This window comes from Pongo abelii, chromosome 11 (genome assembly GCF_028885655.2).
Source record: "Pongo abelii isolate AG06213 chromosome 11, NHGRI_mPonAbe1-v2.0_pri, whole genome shotgun sequence".
NCBI classification, from domain to species: Eukaryota; Metazoa; Chordata; class Mammalia; order Primates; family Hominidae; genus Pongo; species Pongo abelii.
Window position 1 is genome coordinate 28650169 of NC_071996.2, and position 27301 is coordinate 28677469.

At 48.2% G+C, this 27301-nt stretch overlaps 1 protein-coding gene and 1 long non-coding RNA gene across 2 annotated transcripts in view; one reads left to right on the forward strand and one right to left on the reverse strand.

Moving 5' to 3' along the window:
- Positions 1-27301, forward strand: part of SCTR (secretin receptor) — a 74908-nt gene that overhangs the window by 12710 nt on the left and 34897 nt on the right. The window contains exons 2-3 of the mRNA XM_024243482.3: positions 8613-8733; positions 24271-24378. Of these exons, the coding sequence (XP_024099250.1) occupies positions 8613-8733; positions 24271-24378 (229 nt within the window). The remainder of the gene's footprint in view (positions 1-8612; positions 8734-24270; positions 24379-27301) is intronic.
- On the reverse strand, positions 15776-26732 carry LOC112132315 (uncharacterized). Its single transcript, XR_008522730.1, has 3 exons — positions 26235-26732; positions 18338-18407; positions 15776-17285 (listed from the first exon to the last, which is right to left on the reverse strand). It is a non-coding gene; the product is annotated as an uncharacterized LOC112132315 (long non-coding RNA).

Sequence of the window (27301 nt, forward strand, 5' to 3'; positions counted from 1 at the left end):
GATTACTCTGTGTCTTTTTGTGACTTAGTGGCTCATTTCTTTTTTTCTTTCTTTTTTTTGAGACGGAGTCTGGCTCTGTTGCCCAGGCTGGAGTGCAGGGGTGTGATCTTGGCTCACTGCAAGCTCCGCCTCCCAGGCTCACACCATTCTCCTGCCTCAGCCTCCTAAGTAGCTGGGACTACAGGCGCCTGCCACCACGCCTGGCTAATTTTTTGTATTTTTTTTTTAGTAGAGACAGGGTTTCACCATGTTAGCCAGGATGGTCTCTATCTCCTGACCTCATGATCCACCTGCCTCAGCCTCCCAAAGTGCTGGGATTACAGGTGTGAGCCACTGTGCCTGGCCTTCTTTTTTTCTTTCTTTCTTTTTTTGAAGAGGTCTCACTCTGTCACCCAGGTTGGTCTTGAACTCCTGGACTCAAGCAATCCTCTGGCCTCAGCCTCTCAAAGCAGTGGGATTACAAGTGTGAGCCACAGTGCCCAGTAGCGCATTCCTTTTTTTATCACTGGATAATCTTCAATTGTATGTCTGTATTATGATCTGTTTATCCATTGACCTATTGAAGGAAGTCCTAGTTTATTCCTGGTTTTAGCACTTATAAATAAATTATTTCATTTCTTAAAAAAAAACGCCTCTTTTAGGTATTCTCATTCTTTTGCTTTTCTACATATATTTTAGAATAATCTTCTTTATATCTCCAAAACACTTGCTGGGATTTTGATAGGAATTGTGTTAAACATAGTTTGGAAAGAACTGACATCTTTACTATGTCAAGTCTTCTAATCCATGAACATGGTATGTCTCTTCATTTATTTAGACCTTTGATTCCTTTTATCAGCATTATGTTGTTCTCAGCATATAAATTCTGTACATGTTTTGCTGGATTTATGCCTAAGCATCTCTTTTTTTAATTGATTCTGAGTGATACTGTGTTTTCTTTTTTTTGAGACAGGGTCTCACTCTGTCTCTGAGTCTGGAGAGCAGTGGTGCAATCTCTGCTCACTGCAGCCTCAACCTCATGGGCTTAAGCCTCCTGCCTCAGCCTTCCAAGTATCTGGGACTACAGGCTCATAACACCACACCCAACTAATTTTTGTATTTTTTGTAGAAATGGAGTTTTGACATCTTGCCCAGGTTGGTCTTGAACTCCTGGATTCAAGCAATCCACCTACCTTGGCCTCCCAAAGTGCGGTGATTACAGGCATGAGCCACTATGCCTGGCCACTGGGTTTTTAATTCACTGTGCATGTGCTTACTGCAAGTATATAGAAATACAATTTGTTTGTGTGTGTTTAGTTTTTATCCTGAGACCTTCCTGAATATACTTTTTAGTTCTAGGAATTTTTTTAGTAGATTCCTTGGGATTTTCTATGTAGACAGTCATGTTATCTGCAAATAGGTTTTTCTTCTTCTTCTTCTTTGTATTTTTTGATTGGTGTATCATAGTTTTACATATTTTGGAGGTAATTGTGATATTTCGATGCAGATATACAATATGTTATCATCAAGTCAGGGTAATTGGGATATTTATTTCCTCAAACATTTATCTTTTCTTTTTGTTGGAAACATTATAATTCTTCTAGCTACTTTGAAATGTACGATAAATTATTGCTAACTATCATCTTCCTACTTATACTATCAAAGGCTAGAACTTATTCCTTCTACCTAACTGTATTTTTGTACCCATTAACCAACATCTCTTCATCCTTTCCTCCCCCAACCCCTCCCAGCAGGTGGTAAACATAATTCTATTCTCTACCTCCATGAGATCCACTTTTTTTTTCTTTTTAGATGGAGTCTCATTCTGTTGCTCAGTCTGGAGTGCAGTGGCATGATCTCGGCTCACTGCAAGCTCCATCTCCCAGGTTCACCCCATTCTCCTGCCTCAACCTCCCGAGTAGCTGGAACTACAGGCACCTGCCACCATGCCTGGCTAATTTTTTGTATTTTTAGTAGAGACGGGGTTTCACCATGTTAGCCAGGATGGTCTCGGTCTCCTGACCTCGTGATCCACCCGCCTCAGCCTCCCAAAGTGCTGGGATTACAGGCGTGAGCCATCACGCCAGGCCAAGATCCACTTTTTAAGCTCCTATATGCTAGTGACAACATGCAATATTCGTCTTTTTGTGCCTGGCTTACTTCTTTTCTTTTTCAACCTTTTGTTATTAATTTAAATTTTTTTAATTGACACATATAGATATACATATTTTGGGGGTTCATGTGATAATCATATACATTCATATAATTTGTAAAGATCAAATCAGTGTAATTGGGATAGCCATCACCTTAAATATTTGTCTTTTTTTATGCTAGAAACATTGAAATTATTGTCTTCTAGCTATTTTGAAATATACAACAGATTATTTTAAACTATAGTCACCCTACTGATCTATCAAACACTAAGTCATATTTCTTCTATCAAAACTATATTTGTACCCATTATTCAACCTCTCTTCAACCCCTTTTCTCCCCTACCCTCCCCAGCCTCTGGTAACCACCCATCTAGTCTCTATCTTCATGTGATCCACCTTTTTTGTTCCCATGTATGAGTGAGAACATGTGATTTTTTTTGTCTTTTTGTGCTTGGCTTATTTCACTTAGCATAATGACCTCCATTTCCAACCGTGTTGCCACAAATGACAGGATTTCATTGATTTTTATGGCTGAATAATATTCCTCTGTGTATATATACCACATTTTCTTTATCTACTCATCTGCTGATGGGTACTTTGGTTGATTCCATATCTTGGCTATTGTGAATAGTGCTGCAATATATGGGACTGCATATATCTCTTTGACATACTGATTTCCTTTCTTTTGGATATATACCCAGAAGTGGAATTCCTGGATCATATGGTAGTTCTATTTTTAGTTTTTTGAGAAACCTCCATACCGTTTTCCATAATGGCTGTACTACAATTCATCCCATCAGCAGTATACAAGCATTCCCCTTCTCATCTTTGCCAACATTTAGTACTTTTTGTCTTTTTAACAGTAGCCCTCCTAACTGGGGTGAAATAATATCTCATTGTGGTTTTGACTTGCATTTTTCTAATGGTTAGTGATGCTGAGCATTTTTCATATACCTGCTGCCATTTGTATGTCTTCTTTTGAGAAAAGTCTATTTAGTCCTTTTGCCCATTTTTAAATTGAATTATATATTTATTTTTGCTATTGAGTTGTCTGAGTGTCTTATGTATATGTATGTGTTCCTCCTTCTTATCTGTATGCCTTTATTTCTTTTTCTTATCTTATTACATTGGCTAGGACTTCCAATATTGTGTTGAATAAGAATTGTGAGAGTAGACATCTTGCCATCCTTAAGGCAAGAAATGTCAACATTAAGTATGGTTTTAGCTGTAGGTTTTTTTTGGATGCCCTTTATCAAGTTGAAGAAGTTCCCCTCTGTTCCTATTTTTCTGAGAGTTTTTTCATTAATGGACATTGAATTTTCTCAAATAATTTTTCTGCCTCTATTAATATGATCATGTGATTTTTCTTCAGCTGTTAATATGATAAATTACATTGATTGATTTTCAATATTAAACTCATGGATTGTTTAGAAGTGTGTTGCTTCATTTCCAAGTGTTTGGAGATTTTCCATTTTTCTTTCTGTTATTTATTTTTAATTTGTTTTCATTGTGGTCAGAGAACACATTGTATATGATTTCAGTTCTTTTAAATTTGTTGTGTTTTGTTTTATGGCCCACAATATGATCTGCTTGATAAATGTTCCATGAGCACTTGATTAAAATGTGTATTCTGCTGTTGTTGGGTGAAATGTTCTATAAATGTTAATTAGATTGTCTTGGTTAATGGTGTTTTCCTAGATCCTTGCTGATTTTCTGTCTAGTTATTCTATCCATTGTTAAGAGAAGAGTGTGTAGTCTTCAACTAAAATTGTAGATTTGCCTGTTTCTCCTTTCAGTTCTATCAGTTTTTGTTTCACATATTTTACAGCATGATTGTTTGGTGCATGCACATTTATGATTGCTATGTGTTTTTTTGACAGCTTGCCTTTTTTTATCATTATGTAATGTGTCTTTCTGTTTCTGGTTATTGTTTTTGCTCTACACCATACTTTATCTTACAGTAATATAGTCACTCCTGCTTTCTTTGATTAATGTTTACATAATATATATTTTTCCATCCTTTCAACCTGCCTAGATTATATTTAAAGTGAGTTTCTTGTAGACAGTGTATAGTTTAATCATGTTTTAAAATCCAATATGCCAATATCTCTTTTTAAAATTGGTGTGTTTAGACCATTTATATTTAATGTCACTATTAATATGTGAGGGCTTCAGTCTGCCTTTTTATTTTTTGTTTTATATTTGTTTTCTAAGTTTTTTATGTCTTAGTTTACTTTTCTCTGCCTTCTTGTGGGTTAGTTGAACAATTTTTAAAATTCTATTTTGATTTATCTACAGTGTTTTTGAGTGTATCTCTTTAAGCAGCTTTTTAAGTTGCTCTTAGATATTCCATTATATATACATAACTTATAATAGGCTACTGGTGTTCTCATACTCCCAGTTCAAGGATAGTATAGAATCTTATCTCTATTTTTGTCCCTTTATCATCCCACATTTGTAATATACTTGTCTTAAATATGTAGTTGACATACATTTAGAATAAAATCAGACAGTGTTGTAATGTTTGCTTCAATCATTAACATAATTTAGAAAACTGAAGAGAAGGGAAACCTATCGCATTTACCCACATGTTTGCTTACTGTGTTCTTCTTCCTTGCTCATGTTCCAATTTTCCTTCTTGAACTTTTTCTTTATATTTAGAGAAGTTCTTTTAGCCATTCTTTTAGGGTGAGTCTACTGGCAACAAATTCTTTTACTTTTTCTTATTTGGGAATGTCTTGATTTCCCCTTCATTCCTGGAGGATATTTTTACTGAGTATAGGATTCATGGTTGACAATACTTTTCTTTCAGCACTTTAAAAATATTGTGCCATCTTCCTGTAACTTCTGATGGAAAACCAGTTGTCATCTTAACTGTTTTCCCCCTTTAGATAAAGTGTAGTTTTTCTCTGGCTGCTTTCTAGATTTTTTCTTAGTCTTTAGTTTTCAAAAATAATGTGCCTTAGTGTGGACTTTTAAGGATTTATCTTCTTTAGGGCTGGTTTGTGTTCTTCAGTCTACAAGTGTATGTCTCTTGCCAAATTTGGGAAGTTTTCAGCCATTATTTTTTGGAGTACTTTTTTTCAACACCACCCTCTTTCTCCTCTCCCTCTGAAACTCCTAAGAAATGAATGCTACATATTTTGTTATAGTCCCCATCAGGTTCCTCAAGGTTTCTTAATTTTTATTTTCAGTTTATTTTATCTCTGTTGTTCAGGTTGTGTAATTTCTAATGTTCTATCTTCTAGGTCACTGCTTCTTTTCTCTATCCACCCTTCCTTCCATCACCATCATTCTGCTTTTGAGCCCATCCACTGAGCTTATTTTGGTTATTATCTTTTTCACTTCTTAAATTTCCATTTGATTCTTCTTTATATCTTTTATTTCTTTGCTTAGCCCACCTGCCTGCCTTCCTTCCTTCCTTCCTTCCTTCCTTTCTTTCCTTTCCTTTGTGCTGATGTTTGTATTTCTACATTTGTTTCTAGCATGTTCATAATGCTTTAAAATCTTTGTCAGATCATTCTAACAACTCTATCATCTCAGTGTTGGCATCTGTTAATTATGTTTTTTTCATCCAGTTTGAAATCTTCCTGGTTCTTGATGTGATGAAAGATAGACACTTTCATTTTATGTTATGGAACTGTGGATCTTATTTAAGCCTTCTCTTTTAGTTAGCTTTTATTCTAAGAGGGGAAGTGGGGGGAATGGGTGCTCCCTTCTTATGACCAGGTGAAAATAGAAGTCCAATGTTCCCACTCTGCCTTATTTGACACCTGCAGAGTGGGGGAGGAGCCTAGTGACTGATGATAAGAATGGGGTGGGAGTATCAGCTCCACACACAGTCTCCACTGACACTGCAGTGGGGGGGGCCACACTGCCACTAGGTGGTAGTGGAAACCCCAACTCTCCATTAGGACTTCTCTGACACCTTCTGGTGAAGACATGAAGAGGACCTTGTTACTTCTGAACTAGGGCAGTAGTCTAGTTTCCACTGATATCATGGGTTGGGGGAAACTTCATTACCACACAGCAGGGATGAAAGTTACAGCTCCTATTTGGCCTCTCTGGCACTGCCCTGGCCAGAGTTTGCAGTCTCTGTGAAACACACGCATCACCTCCTAACATCACCAAGGCTGGTTACCAGTTATGGCTTGGCAAGGGTGGGGGTCCGGACTCCCTACTTCACCTTTCCAGGGATGTGGGGGTGGGGCCACAGGTTTTCTGTGGTGGTTGGCAGGAGTAGGGTGGTTATTGGCTAAAAGTTTTCTGTTTTGCTAGATGCCCCTTTCCTGGTCCTTGGCTAAAGATCAGGCATTTGCTGGGGCTGTTTTTGTCACTACCTGGCAGTGCTTCCTTATTGCCAACATCTTCAGCTCCAGTCCTGTGATATATGAGGTGGGACTCAACACTGGGTCTTTCTTGGGCTCTGGGGCCCCTAGTCCATCTGCCTTCTTCTTTCACTTTTCAGAGTCTTCTTATGTGTGTTTTGTATATAATGTCCAGGATCTTATTTGCACTTAGTAGAAGTAATAGGGAAAAGTACATCTAACCCATTTTCCTAGAAGCAGAAGTCTATCTTTTTTTTCTGTATTATATATAAAGCTGTGACAGAATCTGTCTATATAAAGCTTTCCTCACATGTGGGATGGATTCCCAGAAGTACAGTTAGTTGGCCAAAGGGTATGAACATTTCTGTGACACTTACTGTATACAATTCCTTAAATTACTTAAAAGATTATACCTGGTCTCACTACCTCCAGCACTTTCTGTCCTGTTGAGAGTCATGTTAATTTCTAAGTGGCTCTGAACGGAATGTGTCCCGACCAGTGAACTAACAGGCAGTGCCTGCCAATCTCTAGGTGGATTTTTCCACTCAAGCTCTTCCACCTCCTCCACTGAGAAGCCAGAGGGTGCCAGAGACTATGGGCTTCAGCAAGAACCAGGTGAGACCCCACAAGGAAGAAGACAAGAGCAGGAGTGCGTGAGCTGTGTGCCAATGCCAGCTCTCTTGACAACTGCTATATTCTTAGGGAAACTGCCTGTTTCAATCAAGAGTCTAAATGACAAACAACGTGATTAACACATTTGCTGTATGGTGTCGAGAGTAAATGGAAACTTAAGGCTGACAGGTGGGGAAAGAATGAGCATTCTATGATCCTAGAGCTGGCTGGGCCCAGGTGTTTCTGCAGCAGCCGGCCATGACTGATCACAAGCTCTGGGCCAGGGGAGGTGATGTGTTTTTCATGGGGAACATAAACCCTGGTCAGTTGGTGTCATGGAGTGGGGGAGAGGAGCAGTTGCTGACAGCTGGTAGATCCTTTCCGATAGCACTAGTGAAGGGTGGTAACATGTGGAAGATGCTGAATAGGAGCTAATCAGAAGATGACTTCTATTTGCCTCTGAGCCATTTGACCATAGTGCTACCTTAGCTGTCCTTCTCTGGCCCAGAACTTTCGATTACTTGGGCCAATTTGGAAAGTGGCTTTGTCTCCAGGGTCTTCTCTCCCTGCTCCATTATTTTGGAATTTCCAGAGACTATGGGCTTCAGCAAGAACCAGGTGAGACCCCACAAGGAAGAGGACAAGAGCGGTAGTACGTGAGCTGTGTGCCACTGGAAAGAGTGAGGAAGTCATAGCTGAGTGCCCGTCCCTCCTCCACCCTCCTGTCCAACTCCTCCCTGCAGTCGCTCTTCTAGGTGTGATGTATGCGCTCTTCTGTGGGACAAGAAGATGGTTAAGTGTACGTTTTAAAGAACTTGTCTGAATCAAAACTAGGTTTTCAGGCTGGACACAGTGGCTCATGCCTATAATCCCGGGAGTTTGATACCAGTCTGGGCAACATAGTGAGACCCCCTTCTCTATTTTATGTGTGTGTATATATATGTGTGTGTGTATGTGCATTTGTGTGTGTGTGTGTAAATCTATATCCAGGCATGGTGGCACATGCCTGGCCTGTAGTCCTAGCTGCTGGGAGCACTAAGGTAGGAGGATTGCTTGAGCCCAGGAGATCAAGGCTGCAGTGAGCTATGATCATACCACTGCACTCCAGCCTGAGTGACAGAGAAAGACCTTGTCTCCAGAAAAATAGAAAACAAGACCAAAGAAAACAAAAAACACTAAGCTTTCAAAAAAGAAAAGACTCACACAGTTGGAATAGCATAAAGTAAGTCCCACAGACAAAGAGTAAGGTGCTGAGAAAGCAGACAGTTTGTTGGGCTCAGGAGCCTTGATAAACTTGAAAGCAAAATTTGCAGTGGACAAGCCTCAGATGATTTGCACATCCCAGCTTTTCCAGCTGTGTTCTGAATTCTCTCCCAGGAGCGGCTGCCTCCACCTTTCCTGCAGACCAGGAGATCCTTGCAGGCAAGGGCTTTGCTTTACTCGAATCCCCGTTGAATCTCCACTGTCTTGCCCCATTCTCCCCCATGTGGCAGGATTGAGTTAGTGGCAATGATGAGCATCCCTGGTTTTGGACTTGCAGACTGGAGCCCTTCCCCGACTATGTGATGTGCTACAAGTGCTGTGGGAAGAGCAAGACCAGTGCCTGCAGGAACTCTCCAGAGAGCAGACAGGAGACCTGGGCATGGAGCAGCCAGTGCCAGGTATGAGGCTTGCCACGGCCCGTGTCCTCTCTTGGGGGTGGAGCATGTCCAGTCCTGCTGGGCAGGGGGAGCTTGTCCTGGGCCAGGATGGTATGTGGGAGGCTGGTCCAGCTTTTTTCACTCAGACAATCAGCTGGTGGGGCAGGGCTGGAGTGGTTCTGGTGAGCAGATCGCATGGACCCCAAAGCCAGATCCTCACCACTCTTCCTTTCTCTGGGCAAGTAAACATAGCCGGTGTTTTCCTGCCATCAGCTTCTGCATGCTGACTTGGACAACGTAAGAGCTTGGTGGGAATTTCTTTGCAAGGCAGTTTTCCTCTCATTCATCCTCGCACCTCCCTGCCAACTCCATGAGTGAGGTAGTAGGAAAGGCAGCCTGGGTCCACAGTAGTGTGAGCCTCCTGCTAGGTGACACTCACTGGCTGTGTGAACACAGGCAAATTACTCAGCCCTGTGAGTCTCCATTTTCTGATTTATAGAATGGAGGTGGCCAGGCATGGTGGCTCATGCCTGTAATCCCAGCACTTTGGGAGGCTGAGGTGAGTGGATCATGTGAGGTCAGGAGTTCGAGACCAGCTTGGCCAATACGGTGAAACCCCACCTCTACTAAAAATACAAAATTAGCCGGGCGTGGTGGCGCATGCCTGTAATTCCAGCTACTAGGGAGGCTGAGGCAGGAGAATCGCTTGAACCCGGGATGCAGAGGTTGCAGTGAGTCGAGATCACACCATTGCACTCCAGCCTGGGCAACAAGAGTGAAACTCTGTTTCAAAAAAAAAAAAAAAAAAAGAAGAAGAATCGAGGTGATAATGTCTTCTTCAGGATTATAATGATAAATGAGATAAAGTGTGTTAAATACAGCTGCCTTGTAAATATTGCTAATTTAAATGTTAATTATTATTATTAATCAACACTTTAAGCACTAAGTTTATATTTAAATGTTAACTTTGTTTTTATTCCCTTCCTAAACGTCTTATCTTTGCTCTCTGTCATCTAACGATAAGGAGGGGTATAGCATTAAGAACCCACTGCCAGGGTTCAAACGGAACCCTGTACATGGATGTTCATAACAGCCCCCTTCACAAGGATGAAGAGGTGGAAACACCCCTAATGCCCATCAACTGCTGAATGGATAAACAAAGTGTGGTTTATCCATCCAATGGGATATTATTCAGCCTTTAAAAACAATGAAGTGATGATATGTTCTACAGCATGGACAAACCTTGAAACATAATGCTAAGTGAAACAAGCCAGGTACAAAAGGACACACATTGTGGCCGGGAGCAGTGGCTCACGCCCGTAATCCCAGCACTTTGGGAGGCCAAGGTGGGCAGATCATTTGAGGTCAGGAGTTCAAGACCAGCCTTGCCAACACGGTGAAACCCCATCTCTATTAAAAATACAAAAATTAGCCAGCATGGTGGTGGGCACCTGTAATTCCAGCTACTCAGGAGGCTGAGGCAGGAGAATCGCTTGAGCAATGGGAGGTGGAGGCTGCAGAGATCATGTCATTGCACTCCAGCCTGGGTGACAGAGTGAGACTCTGTCTCAAAATAAATAAATAAATAAATATTAAAAAAGTAAAATAAAGGAACACACTGTATGATTTCACTGATATAAAATGTGCAGATGAGCCAAACCTGTAGAGACAAATTAGATTAGTGCTTGCCAGGGCTAAAGGAAGGAACAATGGGAAATGATTGCTTGAGGGGTACAGGTTTCCTTTTGGAATTGGTAAAAATGTGTTAGAACTAGATAGAGGTGATGTTTCCACAATATTTTATGACGAAGGTACTAAATCACTAAATTGTACACTTTAAATGGTTAATGGTTAGTGTTATGTTATATGATTTTTCTTCAATTTGAAAAAAAAGAGAGCAGGAAAGAAAAATAAACAGAACCCAGGCTTTTAAATTAGGCAGACTGATCTTGAACAAGGCCTCAGTTTTCACATCTATTTTATGGAGTTGGTGTGAAATGAAAGAATGCTTATTTAGCACTTGGTGGTGTCAGCTGAGTGGTGAGAAACAAGCGTTGTCGGCTGTGTTCTCATCACTTAGGAATGCGTTTTGCAGTGTGTGGCAGGAGCTTGATACACTGGCTTCACCAGATAGGAATTTATTTGTTGCATGTTACAAAAAGAGCTGGAGCAAAGTTCCAAGACGTCGCCATATTCTGGATTCCTCTCTTTTGCCTCTCTTCTGTCCTCATGATCATATGATGGCTGCTGTACCTTCAGGGAGGAGAGAAGAATACCAGCATTTCTGGCAGGAAGAAGAAGAAAGTCACTAGAAGGAAGGATGAGATATACTGGGAAGCCAGACTTTCCTGACACTCTCCTAGTGACTTCTGTGTATACTTCATCAGCCGGAATAGGACTGCATGGCCACCCCAGCTGCAATGGATGTTGCAGGTTGAGTTTATAGCTGTGCATGTAGCCCCCTGGAGCAAAACCAGGTCCTCCTAGTAAGAAAGAAGACAAGGATGGCAGTGGGCAGCCTTTGCCATTGTCCCCATGACTCAGCCTGGTGAGGGAGACGTGGATCAAGTGATTAGAAATTCATGGCCGGGCGCAGTGACTCACGCCTGTAATCCCAGCACTTTGGAGGGCCGAGGCAGGTGGATCACCTGAGGTCAGGAGTTCGAGACCAGCCTGGCCAACAAGGTGAAACCGTCTCTACTAAGAATACAAAATTAGCCAGGTGTGGTGGTGGGTACCTGTAATCCCAGCTACTCAGGAGGCCGAGGCAGGAAGATCGCTTGAACCCAGGAGGCTGAGGTTGCAGTGAGCCAAGATCGCGCCATTGCACTCCAGCCCGGGCAACAAGAGCGAAACTGTGTCAAAAAAAAAAAAAAAAAAAAAAAAGAAAGAAGGAAAGAAAGAAACTCATGTAAAATGATGAGATAAGAATAGTATGTGGGTCTGCCTGAGTGTCTAATCAGGAGGCTTGACCTGGCCTGGGCCTCCACGAGGGCTTTCTTGAGGAAATGATGTTTGAGCCAAGGCCCGAGCCTGACCGGTGGTTACTGGGCACAGACATGAGGGATCCTGCTGCAGGATGAGACCACAGGGGCTCATCGTCCCTTGGGGGATTTTCGTCCTATCCTAAGAGTGGCCAAAAGCCCTGGAGAGTCTTAGGAGGCCAGGGGTGTGACCATCTGCATTATGAAAAGATCACCTCTGCCACAGTGTGGGAGGTGAACTGGAAAAGGACATGAGTAGTTCAGAGAGACCTGCCGTGAGCCTGGTGGTCTAGGCAAGAGATATGATCACTGGGACCGGACAGGATGTCATTGTTTGGATTCCCCAGAAGCAGGTGATTCCAGGCCAGATCAGTAGGACTGGAAACCGAGACAGGGAAAGGAAGAAAGCTGGTAAATGTTGCATCATCACTGTGGGCACCTGTGGAACACATGCCTCCAAGTCGCACAGGAGCTGGAGGATGCATCCACCAGTGCCCTGTCAGTCAGAAGTGGGGCTGCTTCGGAGCAAGCAGCTTTCATTCCCTTGCACTTCCAGCCTGCTGTGCTTAGGGACAAACAGTAGCCAGAGAAAGCCCCCAGACAAAGGGATACTGGGCCAGTGGGTGAAAGTGAGATTGGTGTGCCCAGAAAAGCTTAAGGCTAAGGAGTTACAAGCAGGTTCCGCTGCAAGGGCTGGAGAGGCACACACCCATGGCAGAGCTGTGTGGGTGGGGACACTGACCACACATGGTGATGAGCTGGATTGGGAATGAGGTGAGAGACGGAGAATCCAGGATGGCCCCCAGGTGTTTGACTTGAGCAATTGGAGGAAGGAGTAAAGGAAGATCAGTATTTTGGAAGAGAGGAGATAAAAAATCACAAATGTAGTTTTAGACGTGTAGAGGTGAGACTTCAGAGTGGGGATGAGGGCTGGGGATAAACCTCCACATAGGCGGCAGGTGAGGCTGAGGTTGCACCAGGAGAGTGCAGGAGCGGGAAGGTAAGAGAACCCAGGAGCCAGCCTAAAGCACTCCCGGCCCTCATTTGTCAGGAGCAGCTGGAAGCAGAGGAACATGAGGGCTTGTGAGCAGTGGAGGCAGCAGCATAGATGCTGCAAATGTGCTTTAGCCCATGCACTCAGCCACTGCGCAAGGGACAGGGACAGAACAGACATCTCTCCCATAGTTTGAGCCTTTGCTTTCCCTCTACCTGACTGCACTTTCCCTCTGGCTCTGACTGCACTTGGGGAGCCAGACCACGGTCTTATGGCACTCATGGGGGCACCAAACAGAGCCTTCTGATTTCCTGCTACCCCCAGAAACTGTGTCTGGGACAGCAGGAAGTAAGGCACCAACAAGGCCAGCCAGAGGTGCAGCCAAATTGTGGGTTTCCCCCACCTCCTGTCCCCAAGGACAATGCCTGAAATTCCAATGACAGCAGCCCTATGAGATAGGGCCTAGAATGCAGAGCCTCTGGTGGGGCTGATGGTGAACTTTCGTTTACACTGAGAAGTAAGGGATGGTTATTTTAACATAAGATGTGTTTAAAATGTCCCACTGTTCTCCAGTGGTTCCAGGATGAGGCCCAGCTCCCGACTTGGCCCCTGTCCACATCTCCACCCCAAACACTGCCAATCAGCTCAACTGTCAACCAAATTGCTTGCAATTTCCTGCCTGTCCATTTCTTTCCTGCCTCCAGCCTTTGCACATGCAGACTCCTCTGTTCTCCATCTTCTTCCCTCTGAAGCCACCCACCTTTTCAGACTCCTCTAGGAATGATGTCTGAATGCCCATAGCTCCCCTGGCCAAGCAAGTCACCCCAACTCCTGCAGGAGACTGTTTCTCTCTTTCCTCGCACCTCTGCACTGCACTGTAAAGGTGTGTTTCCTGGACTGTCCCTGCCCCAGCCTGAGGCAGCTACAGTGTCGCCTTCTTTCTTCCCCAGTGCTTGACACAGGGCTTGCCAGACCGGGTATTCAGTGTGTGTTTGTTGACTGACTTACTGAGTGAATGAGGGCAGATACATGACTGAGAGCACGGAGAAAGGAGAAAACAAAAGACAGCTGGCCCCAAGGAGAGAGTGGGAGATGAGGTGGAGCCTTGGAGGCAGGCGAGGCCCCAGTAGAGGACACGAATGCCCCCAGCTGCCCAACTTGTCACAAATTAGCTGAGGCGAGCAACGTGGTCCTGGTCACCGGTGGAAGGATGCTCTCCAGGGTCTAATCTTGGGGGAGAGAGGCGAGTCCCTGTCTTCCCTGGCCCTCCCCTATGGAGTGGTGAGCCGGCTCTGCCTGCCCCACTCAGGCTCTGACTAGTGACCACGCCAGATGGGGTTCCTGCTCCCCTCTGGGCACCCAGCATTCCTGTTGGGCTCTCACGGTTCGAGGAAGAGACTCTCCCCACCGTGGTGGCAGAGGGTCTGCTATGAGGCTGCTCACTGCTGGATCTGATGAGACGAGCAGGGTTGAATGCCAGGCAGAAAGCAAATAGAGTCAGCCGGAGTCGGTGCCACTCTTCCTGTCCGGGGCTCTTGGGCTAGAGGATTCTCCCCACTCCTCAATGTGCCCATTTTAAAGTGGGGAAAATAATCTGATCAACTTCATGATGCTGTTGTGGGGAATAAGTGAATGACTACCTGAAGAAGGCAGAAGCTCCTCTCATGGCCTCTCTGTCCCAGCCCTTTGGTGCAGCCAAGCTGACCTCTGCCATGAATGGCTGGGGTTCACTTAGGCCCTCAGCCCTGCCTGTGGGTGGTGCCTGTGGGTGGTGCCTGTGGGTGGTGCGAACCTGTTGCCCAGTCACCTTACCAATGCCAAGTGCACATTCACATTACTCCAGGAAGTTGCACCCACATCCATGTCTCAATTCCGGGTTGACCGATCTGAGCAGAATCGGTCATCTTTCTTCCCTGAGGCTCCCCATGCAGTGCACCAGCCCTTTCTGCCAGGTCCTGACTGTGCATCCAGGGCTGAGAAAGCTCACTGGGGATTCCTGCCTAACTTCTGCCTCACACTCACTGGGGGGACCTGGGCAAGCCCTGACCATACCCCTCTCTTCTGGATCTTACTGTGCTTGAGAAAAGGGCTCCCCTGGCTTTGCAAGAGCTGTGGTGTCTGGCCAGGCCCTGGCGGCTGAACCAAGGAGGGCCAGCGTGCAGGTGGGTGAAAGGGTGGCTCAGCCGGCCCCCCCACCCATCACAAACAGCTGTCACTGGGATCTGTTTTGCATAGTGACCTTCTGCAGTGTGCATTTAGGAAAGGGGATCTGTTACTTTGAAAACATGGTTTTAAAGCTCCAAAGATGCCCAAGGACTCTGCCTGCTGGAAAAGTCCTCAGGTCTGCCCCACTGAGGGGGTCAGAAGCCAGGGCCAAGGGCTCCATCTGGGAGTGTGGAGCAGGTGTGATGTCTGAGGAAAAATCCCCTAAAAGACTAAGAGAAGAAACGGCCAAGGCCTAGATCTGGTGTCCAGGGGGCCTCTCCCAGCACTGACGCTCTATCCTGGCACCTGTGTGGGGGGAGGGGCTGCTGGGGCTCTCCGTTGAGGGTGCAAGGTTAATGGTTAAGCTCCCTGGGGTAGAGGTTAATGTTTGAACGCCAGACGAGTCACAGGAAACACCACTCAAGGAGCTGTCACCAAGCCCGCCACACTTATCACAAATAAAAAATTAACTCTTCAGCTATTCCGGGTTAGGTGGCCAAGGTCTTACTGGCATTTTGTGGGAACGTTTCAGGGTCACCCTAATAGCTGCACGGCCTGCCCCACAGGGCTATTTATTACTTTGTTTACAGAGGCCAATACCCCCTCAGAGCTGGCAGGTGGAAGGGCCATGGCTCTCCCCAGGGGAAGAATGTTCCAGAAGGACAGTGTGGTGACAGGAAAGATGTGGGCTTGACAGTCAGACAGACCTGGGCGTGTGTCCTCCTGTGTCACACAGGTGCTCTGTGACCTTGAGCAAGACACTGGTCCTCTCTGAGCCTTAGTGTCCTTGCCTTCAAGTGAGGTCATGCCATTCCCTTTTCCTTCTTGTCTCTGCCTGCTGGTTGCCCACTCCCCAGAGCATGGGTCCAGGAAAACAGGCTTTTTATTTTGTACCTTTTTTAGCGAGGTGAAATTCACATAGCGTTAAATTAACTGTTTTAAAGTGAGTAATTCAATGGCAGTTAGCACATTCATAATGCTCTATGCAGCCACCAGCTCTGTCTCATTCCAAAATATCTTCATTACCCCAAAATAAAATCTCTGTACCCATTAAGTCATCACTCCCCTCCTTCCCTCTCTGCAGCCGCTGGCTATTACTAATCTACTTTCTGTCTCTGTAGATTTGCCAGTGCTGGACATTTCATATCAATGGAACCATTTGCTATGTGACCTTTTGTGTCTGTCTGCTTTTGCCAAGAATAATGTTCTTAAGGTTCATCCACGGTGTAGTATGAATCAGTTCTTCACGCGTGCTGGCTGTTAGTGCAGTTTTCTCTAACATTCCTAGCTCCTTTCTGGAGTCGCCTGGCCCCCGATGCCCTCCGGCAGCCACACCCTGGACCATCCTCCACGGCTGCCCACAGCTCACCTCTGCCCATTCTTCCCTTGGCACCACTGATCTTGGCTCATTTTTCCAAAATATGTTAGCTTATGTTTGTATAACATTCTAGACAATTTAAATTTTTAGTTCTTAAAACAACTGTGCAATAAGCACTATTATTACTCCCATTTCATAGATGAGAAAACAGGCTCCAAGGGGCCCAGGATCGCACAGAGCTGAAACAGGACTCAGCTTTGCCGTCCAGTCTAATCAAACACAGCACAACTGAGCTGTGAATGACTGATAACCTTACCCTCCCGAGAGAAAGGTTTTCCATTAGAGAAAACAAACAAAGACAGAGATTGCTGCTGGCAATTAATCCTTAATTCGCTTGAAAGGTGGTGTGAAATGAAGAGCTTTAGGTCAGGTGAGGAAGAGTTCTTGGGTGGATGAGGAGGATTCCGTGGAGGTGGCACACACTTTGTGCAGTCTCTGGAAGGGGAAGGACTTAGCTCCCAGTGCTCAAAAGCTGGCCTGGGGCTGGCCTCCTGGACATAGATGGGCCAGCCTGCTCCAGAGAAGTGGCTGCTCGGCCTCAGGGCTGGAAGGGTTCTTCATTTCATCTAGTGCAGACTTCATTCAGTGTCTGATGCTCTTCCCAGTCTCCTAATTGCATGCCTCTCTCTGCTTGAATACTTTCAGTGATGGGGACCTCATCACTCCCAAGATAGTTCATCCCATCAAACAGCTTATGATTCCTGCTTCCAAGACTCTTTAGCTGTTTCTCCTGTGATGTGCTTTTAAATACCCTTGTTGCCCTGGGAATTCAGCTCCTCTAGCCCCATCCTGACCACAGCTCCTGTGCGTCCAGCCATCACAAAGGAGAGCGACACCTTCTTGACTTAAGACTGTAGGTCAAGTCATTAGCAAAGCTGAGGAAACCTCACCAGGCTGCCCCTTGGATGGCCTGGGGATAGGGCCAGGGCTGAGCCAAGAGAGGCAAAGAGATACATGATGCAATTGGGAAACAGGCCGCTGTGCAGGAGCTCGTCCTAAGCCACTGTGGGTTCTGGGGAGGAGAAAGGGATGAGTGGGGGTGAGCAGGGGTGGAGGTGCCTGAGAGATGGATGTGGCGGTCCGCGGGCAGAGGAAAGAGCAAACACCGGCAGAAGCAGAAGGTAGGAGAGGACAGACACAAGGGCAAGACAAAGAGGAGCTGTGGCTTCCCTGGTGACCCCATCAGCCGATGAAGTGAGCACCAGGGACATGGAGGGGTGTGAGTAGCCCAGTTCAGCATGGCCCCGGGGGCCGGGCTGTTCCTGGCCCCCTGCCACTGCAGCCTGACACATTGCTCCAGAAATAGTCTCAGGTTTTTACCAGGCCATCTGAGCTTATTTATAAATAGAGGACTGGAGGATAGAGGCTCCATGCCAGGTGAATGCAGGGCAAATTCCCAGGCACTGTCCTGCCCTCTGAGATGGCCCTTTCCCCTCTCTCAGTCCTCCCCCCACCCACCCAGACCTGCCTTTGGGGCCACCTCTCTATCCCTGCGGGCAGGACAGAGGAAGCGGACATTGCTGAGTCTGCTTCAGACCTCGCCCAGGGCCAGGGGCTCCACAAATATAAAGACCAGGAATCTTTATCTATAAACCTCTTTGGCGAAAATAGAACTTTCTCCATTTTCTGACTTTAATTCTGATTGCATTCTCCTGGGATGGCAGACATTTCTGGATCTTCCCCTGCAATTTTCCCAGGGGGCTAGAGATTCACGTAGCACCACCATGTTCAGGGGGATCTCGCCTGCAGCTGATGATGGTGTCAGTCACAGGTGGTGACTGGCCGATCCCTGTCTATCCTGGGCCACTGGCCCCTCCTGTGTTTTGCCGGGAGGCATGGGCTCCGCAAGGCTGTGTGTGGTCTGCCCATCTAGACCTGCCCCCACAGCCGTTTCTCCTCTGGGCCATCCCACCTCCTCAGGGCTGGCTGGGCAGCAGGGTATTTGCACCTCTTCTGGAACCTTCCATGTCCCAGCTCACCACTTACTCTCCATCTCTCCCCAGTCTGTGGGAATTCTTGCTCTTTTTCTGTTTTCTCCCAAGTGCTTTGATTATCCCAGCATACCTCCTCATCCCCCAGAGGCCTTTGGAAACCTAAGCCAGGAAGTTTTCCTGCCTTTCTCTGTGACTTCAATCTGAGGAGGAAGGAGAGAGAAAAGGCAAAAAACAAAACAAAACAAAACAAAACAAACAAAAAAACCACACACACACAAAAACAAAAACAAACAAACAAACAAAACAGGAGAAGAAAAAAGAAGAGATTGATGGATCAGAAAGTATTCCAGAAAGTATTCCACTGCACCCACATATCATTTAATTCTCTCAAAAATCCTGGGAAATATTACTGTACCCATTTTATAGATGAGGAAACTGAGGCTCACAGAGGTTAAGTGTCCTACCCAAGGTAGGCTTGGGTCCAAAGCCCATTCTATCTCCACCACATCACCTCCCTCAACCTGGTATCCCATGCTGTCCTCCTGGGCCACGGGCACTGGGGCAGGCAACCCCTCCTCCCCAGGTGGTGGCATTGTCTTCTCTTGTTTCCCCACTTAAACTTCCCAGTCTTCCATCCCACCCCCTCCAGCCAGACAGTTGGTGGCAGAGGTGGCCATCAGAGACGACAGAGGGGTGGGGAGCCCTGCTCTTCAAATGCTTTGGATCTGCCTGCCCACACAGCTGATGTATATTCCTTCTAGTCCTGGCTCTCCTGGGGCGGTGACCCATCCCTTGTGGCTCAGTAAGTGTGGCCCTACTGACAAAGCTCCCCCATCCCCTATCTCAATGAATGCCGCTCATCCCCAAGTCAGGCAGTGAGCTGTGCTGCTCTGGAACTAAAACTGCCCAGAATGACCCTAGTCCTGGGCTGTGTCCCTTCCCTGCCAGGGCTCCCTGGGAAGGCCAGAGCCAGGACAGGTATCCGAAGCTAAGCCAGGAGCGCTCTCCCCTGCCTCCCATTCCTGCTTGGCTTGGGGGGACTGGGGAGTCCAGGAGTGGGGTCTGAGATGCTGCATTCAAAACCTGGGGACAGTGCAAGGCAGCCTCCACAAGCACCGAGGAGGCCACAGGGACTGTCCAGCTCCCCTAAGCCATCTTACCTCCAGCCTGGCTATAGCCATGTGCCTCCTGTACTATGATTTCCTTCATATGTTTTCCTTTCAATCAATGGATTTTTAAAAAACGTAGCCTCATCCTAAACAATAGCAGCTATAAAATCACAGATGTGATATGCTAGTTTTATAATGTTTCTAATACACATTAAATTTTCTTTAAAAAAGTGCAACTATGAAAAAATGTTCAACCATGTACCAGCAAAAAGCACAGCCCACCAGTGAGTGGTGAGCTCATTGCACGCTGGGAAACCCTGGGTCCGTTCTGTGCCTTCTGTGCCCAGACGCTGGAGCCAGGGCTGGGAGAGAACAAGGCAGTGTCACTCGTGCTCAGGAAACGATCAGCACTGTGTGGGGCTAGCAGCCAGGCCTGCTGCCACCGAGGCCAGCCTGGAGGAGGCAGCCTGTCCCAGGCTGGGGAGATGGGAAGGCTGAGTGGGATCCCAGCTCCATTATCACCAACTCTGTCACCCACACATGTCACTTCCCACTCTTGGAACCTCAGCTTCCTCATCTCTGCCGTGGGACAGTGACCCTCGGCACTGTTAACCTCAGCTCCAGGATGTCTGATGTGCATCCAGCACAGGCCTGGCATGGCTTGTCCCCAGGCGTCCCTGGGGGCCCTGCCTGACGTGACCCAAGTTAGGAAGCCTCTCAGACATGCTGGCATTGTCCACATCTGTCTGGCCAACCAGCCAGGCATTGTCCAGCCTCATGGCCTGGAGCCTGCGGCTGGTACCCTGGCTGACCTGGCCAGTCCAGCCAGCACTGAATCTGTTTTTCCACAAGTGAGGCAAAAGGCTCCTGCCTTTTTCCATGCTCTGGAAATGCCCCAGCTGCTTCCAATGCAAGAGAGGCTGACCCGAGCTGGCAGGGGAGCTGCAACTTGAAACGAGGCATCCTGCTGCAACCCTGAGACGGCCGCATAGGGAAAGAGGGCCCCGGGTCAGCCTTGGCCTCCTGAGACTCCAGGTGCCAGGCTAGGTCAGCACAGAGACACACAGTGGGCTGTCCGTAAAGGGTCCTCAGTACCATGTCCCCATCCCACAGGCATCTGGGTAGGCCCAGGGTTATCCGGCGGGCCTGCTGAGTTCCCAAGACCCTGCTCAGGCCCAGCCAGCAGCATCCACAGCTGGAATGTGGACAGGCAGCCTCGGGATAGTGGCGGAGCCCTCCCTGGGGAGTGCACAGCAGAGAGAAGCTCCCGCTCCTCCTCTTGCAGGTGAAGCTTCTGGAATATCCAAGGAGTTCCTCATCTCCCATATGCCTCCAAGGATACAGACCCCTGCCCCTTGGCCTCATAGATGCTTCCACTGTCCTGTGAAAGCTCCGCCCACACACTGCCTTCTGTGTCCCTCTCCAGTTCTACGATACCCTTGCTCATGGCCGCAGCCTGCCCTTGTGGCTCCTGGGACTGCCCCGCCTCCAAAGCCCCCACAGGCATCCTGATTTCAGGACCGGGTTCCTCTCTGGGCCCTCCCACTTCCCCTCTCCCGCTAGGGGCTGGGCCTCTCTTCAGGGAGAAACAGGCCACACCTGCCGTGGCTTCCCCGCTCTAGGCCAGCATCCTCCCTAACCCAGGCCCTGGCCCGGCCCACCCTACCATTCCCCACCCCCTCTGCCTCTCTCCAGTTCCCAGAGCCTGGCTTGAACAAGGAGGGCACTAGGCAGCTGGGGCCGGTGTTACCTGGAGACTGTCAGGTGGGTGGAGGGCTGGGTGGAGACAGCTTTCATCCCCTCCGTGTCCTGGCTGTGTGGCCTGGGAAGCCACTTCTGGCTCTGCTTGATTGCTGCATTTATAAAGTGGGGGTAGAGCCAGGCACCTCGGGAACTGGGGGCACTGCCATGGGATTACAGGAGCTGAAGTGTGGGACGCACAGGGCTCCTCCCCATCAGCACCGCACCAGAGCTGGCAGGCCCTGGATGTAGAATGTAGAAGTCAACTGGGTGTCAAGGTGAAAGCCCGTTTACGAGGGATGCCTGGCGGGGACTGGTGCGGGAGGCGGTGGTTCCAGCTGGCGTCCCTTCATTTGTTCATCTGCTGTGTTTGCTGAGCACTTGTGCTATGCCTGGCCCATCGTAGGCACAGGGGCCTACTCTCCTGGGCTCTCTGCCTGGTGGTGGGGGAGGCATCTGTACCCAGGTACCAAGTTGAAGACACAGCTGGCAGTGACCCCCACTGGTGGGTCTGTGACTGCCTGTCTCACTCTCTGTGAATTGCTGGGAGCCAGGGGTAGGACTGAGCCTAGAAATGAGGAACACTCAGCCGTGAGGAGCAGGGAGGCTCAGAGTGGAAATTCTCAAAGCAAGCCCTGGAACCACTTCAGCACGTCTTTGGGGAATTCTTAAAATGCAGATTCCTGGGTCTGGTCTCACAAGGAGGATCTGGGGCCTAGAGATCTGCATATCTCTGACAAGCACCCAGCTCATTCTGATGTAGGCTGGAAGGTCACACTTCTGCAATGGGACAGGTCACCAGGGAGATTTCACTTAGAGGGGATGAAGGGTCAAGGACACTATGGACGCTTTGGGTCTGGTCAGATTGATGCCTGAAAACAGGTTCTTGCTCCTTAAAAAAGCTGAGCATTTGCCATCTGGGTACTCCCGCGACGTCTGCACACCACATCCATCGCCCAGTCTCCAGAGCTAAGAATTGCCATTCAGGGAACCCAGCCTAGTCCAACCTCCTGAATCCAGATGAAAAAGGAACAGGCCTGGGGAGGCCAGCGGGAAAGGGGTTGCCAGTCCCAGTGCCTGCTCTGGGCAGGCTTTTGAGTTGGGCTTTGAGCTCTTCCTCTGGATAGCCTCAGGAGGGAGGTGCTAGTCCTCCCACAAGAGATGAGCAAGTGAGGAGGGCAGCTGGCAAGGTGGGGGAGGCCTGGAGCCCGGGTCGGCCGACTCGAGTCCTGGCTCTTTCTTTTTGGGCTCTGCCCTGCGCCCTGTTCCCCAAACCGGAGGAGCGCTGACTGCAGCTCACCTCATGGGTGTCCCTCAGCTCACTTCTAGCCCCTTCCAAGCCTGGCCCCAGCAATGACCTCTCAGAGGTCATGGGTTCCAGAAGTCTGTTGCAGGAAGCAGTTTCCCTGCATGGCTGCCCTTGGATCAACTTTGGGAGAATTGGTGAGTGGTTATGTGAAATGATGTCTTAAAAGACAGTACAGTCACAGCTCACACACAAATATAAAATGAATACCTGCCGAACAGCTTGTTTAATTTGTGAGGGACTCAGTAAGATCTTATCACTGGTTCATAGCATTCAAACTACCTGAAATGGTTTGGCTATGTCCCCACTCAAATCTCATCTTGAATTGTAGCTTCCAGAATTCCCATGTGTCATGGGAGGGACCTGGTGGAAGGTAATAGAATCGTGGGGGCAGGCTTTTCCCATGCTGTTCTCATGATAGTGAATAAGTGTCATGAGATCTGGTGGTTTCATAAACGGGAGTTTCCCTGCATGTGTCCTCCTGCCCACTGCCATGTAAGAAGTCCCTTTGCTCTTTCTTCATCTTCCGCCATGATTGTGAGGCCTCTCAGCTATGTGGAACTGTGAGTCCGTTAAACCTCTTTCCTTTACAGTTACCCAGTCTCAGGTATGTCTTTATCAGCAGCATGAAAACAGACTAATACAGTACCATACCTATAAGGCAGAATGATAACATGAATTTACAAATAGATGCAAAGCTGACTGAATACACAGGGAGGGAAGTGAAATTAATCGTATTTCAACTGGACAATAATTATTGTGACTGTGGATGAGAATCATTTGCATTGCTACCAATCATCTAGAACTTACAGAGTTGCAGTATAGCTTGAAGACAATAAAAGGCCTGACACCCCATTGAATCAGATAATCCAGAAGGCTGTGCTTAGACAATGCCTAGTTTTGCATTGAAAACACCTAGTAGTGTTTTTTATTCATCTTAAAGTCTTTCAGTTTTCAGAAGTGGGCCACACATCTGGGTCTGAGCTTCCTAGCAGCCAAATCAAAGAGGAAACCAGCTTCAAATGTAGTGTCTATGTATACTAGTTGTTCACAGTAAGTTCAGCTTCTCACTGCATTGACACCTGGTTCTCCTTCCAGGAGGGACCTCATCAAGGGAACTCAAGTGATGTAGAAAGCAACATCCTCAATAATATTCTTGCAGCAAATACAGTGGTGACATTTGTGGAGCTGTGTCCATAGGCCAGGGCAGTGGCTCTGAGTGTGGTCCCAGGACAAACAGCTTCAGCATCACTTGGGAACGTGTTAGAAATGCAGATACTCAGGCCCCACCCCAGACCTACTCAGCAATCTGTGTTTTAATAATCCCTCTGGGTGACTCTAATGCAAGCTGAAGTTTGAGAATCATGGGACAAGAGTTCTCAACCCTACAGTCAAACGTTAGAATTACCTGGAAGGCTTTCAAAGGACATGATGCCTGGGCCCACCCAAACCAATTCATGCAGGATCCCTGTGTGCCACGCCGGCTATGTCTATTTCTAAAGCTCCCCAGGTAGTCGTACCGTGAAGCTAGAAGGGAGACCTACTGCTGCTTAGTTGTTTAATGCAAACTGATTGGCCAACAGATGTGCCATCTGCTCCAGAGAAATCCAGACTGTCACTTGCAAAGCTTATAGGAGAGGGCGCCTTCCTTCTTTCCTTCTTCCCCTCCTCCCTCCCTTTCTTACTTCCTTCTATCTTCAGCACTGAGCACTACCATGTAGATGGCAGAGTCCAAAGGTGCATTAGACACTATAGGTTCCTGAACCTGAGGAGTCAGCACCTAATGGGAACTTTGGAAGTAGTCTAGTGGGAATTCCAGGCAGGCGAGGGTGTGGGTGATGTGGACAGGATGGTAGGGCAGCCCTCAGTCCATCCCCCATCCTTGTCTGATGCTGCTTTTCTTGGCAGGTTGTGAGGGGATGTGGGACAACATAAGCTGCTGGCCCTCTTCTGTGCCGGGCCGGATGGTGGAGGTGGAATGCCCGAGATTCCTCCGGATGCTCACCAGCAGAAATGGTAACCACTCAGCCCATGGGGCCTGGCGGAGAGGCTGAGGGGTGTCCCTCTGGGTGGGGCCTCAGCTTAGAGGCAGGAGGCCAAGGAACCTTCTCTGGGGACAAGTATGGGTACAATGATGGGGGAGATCACTGCAAAGGATTAGAACCCTTGCTTGGGAATGTGGGGCGGACTCAAATTCTGAGGGTCTCAAGCAAGGGGGCGGGAGGCAGTGCACTGGGGAAGGTGGTAAGGGAGGCTGGGCCTGCTTCTGTCTTCCCCAGGCCCTTCAGCTAGGAGCTCTCTTCCTTCCTTCCATGTTTCTGCCCCCTTAGCAACCAGGGGCCTTGTTCCAGTCCCCATGTCTGGATCCCCTCCTGGCAGTGGCAGGCTCCCTAATGGCCTGGCCTTCCAGAATACTTCCTGCCTCTGTCAGGCCCTGCTGAGAAACTGGCTCCCTGGGAGCCCCTGGCCTCCTGGGGCGGGGGGTTCTCTTACCAGAAGACAGCTGCGGATTTAAGAATTTTCCTAGTTGACTCACATTGATTAGAAGTCGACCGTGCACTGGGCATTTTTATGTGTACACATGGGCTCATTTAGTCATCATAAACCACCTGCAGATCACAGGACTTTTCCTTTGATCCAGTAAAGAGTAATAATAACAGGGACTGAGAAAAGCTGTGCAGCTGCCGCTCTTTCATGATCCATGCAGGACAGGAAAGCTGCCTGATGAAGCCTGAACAAGAACAGGTGATTTAACACTAAAACCCACCAGCCTTTCAAAGTCAGGCAAGGCAAAGATGACCACGGTTCAGAGACCGTGGGAAGGGAGTGGAGATTCTTCTCACCATAATTCTGCTGTACATACGCACATGTGTGCACACTCACACACATATTTGGGGAACATGCCGCTCCCTCGAAGCCTCACTCAACACCCTACACTATGGGAACTAGGGGGATTGAGGTAGACAGGCTTGAAACCCGCTCCTCCACTTCCTGGCTTGGTAATGCTAGCTGCTGTAACAGACAAGGCCCCACATCTCAAAACCTTCATGCAAATTTGTCCACAGAAAGTCCAAAACAGGCTGGGTGCGGTGGTTCACGCCTGTAATCCCAGCACTCTGGGAGGCCGAGGTGGGCGGATCTCCTGAGGTTGGGAGTTCGAGACCAGCCTGGCCAACATGGTGAAACCCCCGTCTCTTCTAAAAATACAAAAATTAGCTAGGTGTGGTGGTGCACACCTGTAATCCCAGCTACTCAGGAGGCTGAGGCACGAGAATCACTTGAACCTGGGAGGCTGAGGTTGCAGTTAGCTGAGATCGTGCCACTGCACCCCAGCCTGGGCAACAGAGTGAGACTCTGTCTCAAACAAACAAACAAACAAACAAACAAAAAACGTCCAGAACAGGAAACAGGTATTCCTGATTAGCAGGCAGCTCTCCTCTACACAGTGACCCCAGCACCCCACACCTCACAACTGTGGCGTCACGTAGTTTCCAGGCTGACTGGTGGAGGGGAAAGGACTTGGAGGACCACACAGCAGAGGTTCATAAGGGGCGGGCCTGGGAAGGATCCCACTCTGCCCACATTCCTTCGACTAGAACTCAGTCACATGGCAACATCTAACTGCAAGGGACTTGGGGAAATGTCTTTTAGCTGGGTGCCAGTCAGCCCCAGGATCCAAGTTGCTCACTGCTGCTGAGCCTCAATTTTCTTGACTGTAAAATGGGGAAAATAAGACCTGCCCTGTAAGGCTGTGCTTGGAAATAAATTTTGTCCCTTCTCCCCCACTCCTCTCCCTTCTTTTCCTTTTTCTCCTTCCCATCTTCCCTCCCCTACCCCTGTCACACACACCCCTGCAAGCTTACCAACTTTACCTGCCAGCCTGGCCTCTCCATGCTTGCCTCTGGGGTCCTGGGAGCTCAGGACACAGGAGATTAGTCCAGATGCGGCGGACCTGGAGCCCCAGGCTGGTCAGGTGCAAGGTCACGCCCAGACTCCACTTTCTGACTCCTGAGCAGTGCTCCTCCAGTGCTCTCCTGATGGAAAGGACTCGAAGCTCTTCTCCTTTGCAGCCCTCCCTTTTCAGCCTTCCCAGAGCCACAGCGCCTCCGCCTCCCGCGGCACCGTCCCTTCTGCCCTGCAGAGGGGATAGGCAGAGCTGGTGCTCAAGACCACAAAGTGACCGACCAGGTGCCAGTCCTGTCACATCCTTTCTCAATTAATTGCTTGAACCCCTCCCTGCCTCATTACGTAAAGGCTCAGTGTCTCCCTCTTGAGGCTCCCCTACCCTTGGATTGCTCAGGGTCCACCGCAGGAAGCGCAGGGGGTCCCGGTACGTCCACACAACGTGAGGATGGAAGGCTGGGGTTCTGTGCCGACTCTGCTGCAGTTTCTTCTCGACGCCACATGGTGTCGCTGTGGGGCTGCAGGGCCACACCAAAGGCCTGCCTATTCGGCTCTGGGCTCGCTCCAGGGTGGTGGGGGCCACGTTGTTCATAACCAGCCTCGGGCTGGGTGGCCCAAGAGCACAGGTCAACACCTGTCTGGCCTCAATTTATCACCAAGAACTCCCACCCACCCTCCTTCCTCCCCATAGATCTACTTATGGGTCTGATTAGACCCCTGCCCCTTCATCTCCCTGCAGGAAGGCAGGCTTCCCTAGGTGGTGCCCCCAACCCTAACCCCAGGGGGAGCGCCCAGTGAGGACAAGGTGCTCTGGAAAATAAATTAATTCTCCTTCAGGACACCTACTACATGAGTCCTGACAGGAGGGGTGGGGTCCATGTGACTGGAGAAACCGCAGGCCGATTCTGCCACCATTTGTTTCTGTTCATGCCAGGCCTAGAATACTCCCTCTAGGGTGTATTCCTTTGATTCTGAAAAGGACGCTGGTCTTCCAGAGCTCCTTATTAAAAAATACAATTCCCCAGCGGCATCCCCT